This window comes from Eimeria mitis, genomic scaffold (genome assembly GCF_000499745.2).
Source record: "Eimeria mitis Houghton genomic scaffold, Emh_scaff254, whole genome shotgun sequence".
Classification (NCBI taxonomy): Eukaryota; Apicomplexa; class Conoidasida; order Eucoccidiorida; family Eimeriidae; genus Eimeria; species Eimeria mitis.
In genome coordinates this window covers 5,210-5,623 of record NW_013570880.1, presented here as the reverse complement: position 1 = coordinate 5,623, position 414 = coordinate 5,210, and the positions used below count along the sequence as shown (strand labels likewise).

The following is a 414-nucleotide window of genomic DNA, read 5'->3' as shown; positions in this document are numbered from 1 at the left end:
TGTTTGATAGAGACACATCATCTGGTGTGAAGGAGGAGCCGCAGCGGTTAGCAGCAGTTCAGGCGTTTGCATGCAGCACGCTGTGGCCGCTGCTGCAGCAGCTGCTGCTGCAGCAGCAGCAAAACTCTGCTGTTATAGAGAGAGCACTCAGGTGTATGAAACATGCCGTTCGTATTGCTGGGGATACATTCAAACCCTTGGTTCTCCCCTTTCTACATATTCTACAAACAAACGCACAGGTTAGGGTTTAGGGTTTAGGGTTTAGGGTTTAGGGTTTAGGGTTTGGGGGTAGGGTTTAGGGTTTAGGGTTTAGGGTTTGGGGTTAGGGGGTAAGGGTTAGGGTTTAGGGTTTAGGGTTTAGGGTTTTGGTTTTTCGTATGATACTTGATATCGTTCTAGGGCGAAACAGTGTTA

The 414-nt window shown here is 48.3% G+C and overlaps 1 protein-coding gene across 1 annotated transcript in view; it reads right to left on the bottom strand.

Annotated features, from left to right (window-relative positions):
- Positions 1-411: 411 nt before the first annotated feature.
- EMH_0005480 (uncharacterized protein) overlaps positions 412-414 on the bottom strand; it is a gene marked incomplete at both ends in the record, with an annotated part of 537 nt that continues 534 nt past the window's right edge. Inside the window, one exon of the mRNA XM_013497214.1 lies at positions 412-414. Coding sequence (XP_013352668.1) covers positions 412-414 — 3 coding nt within the window.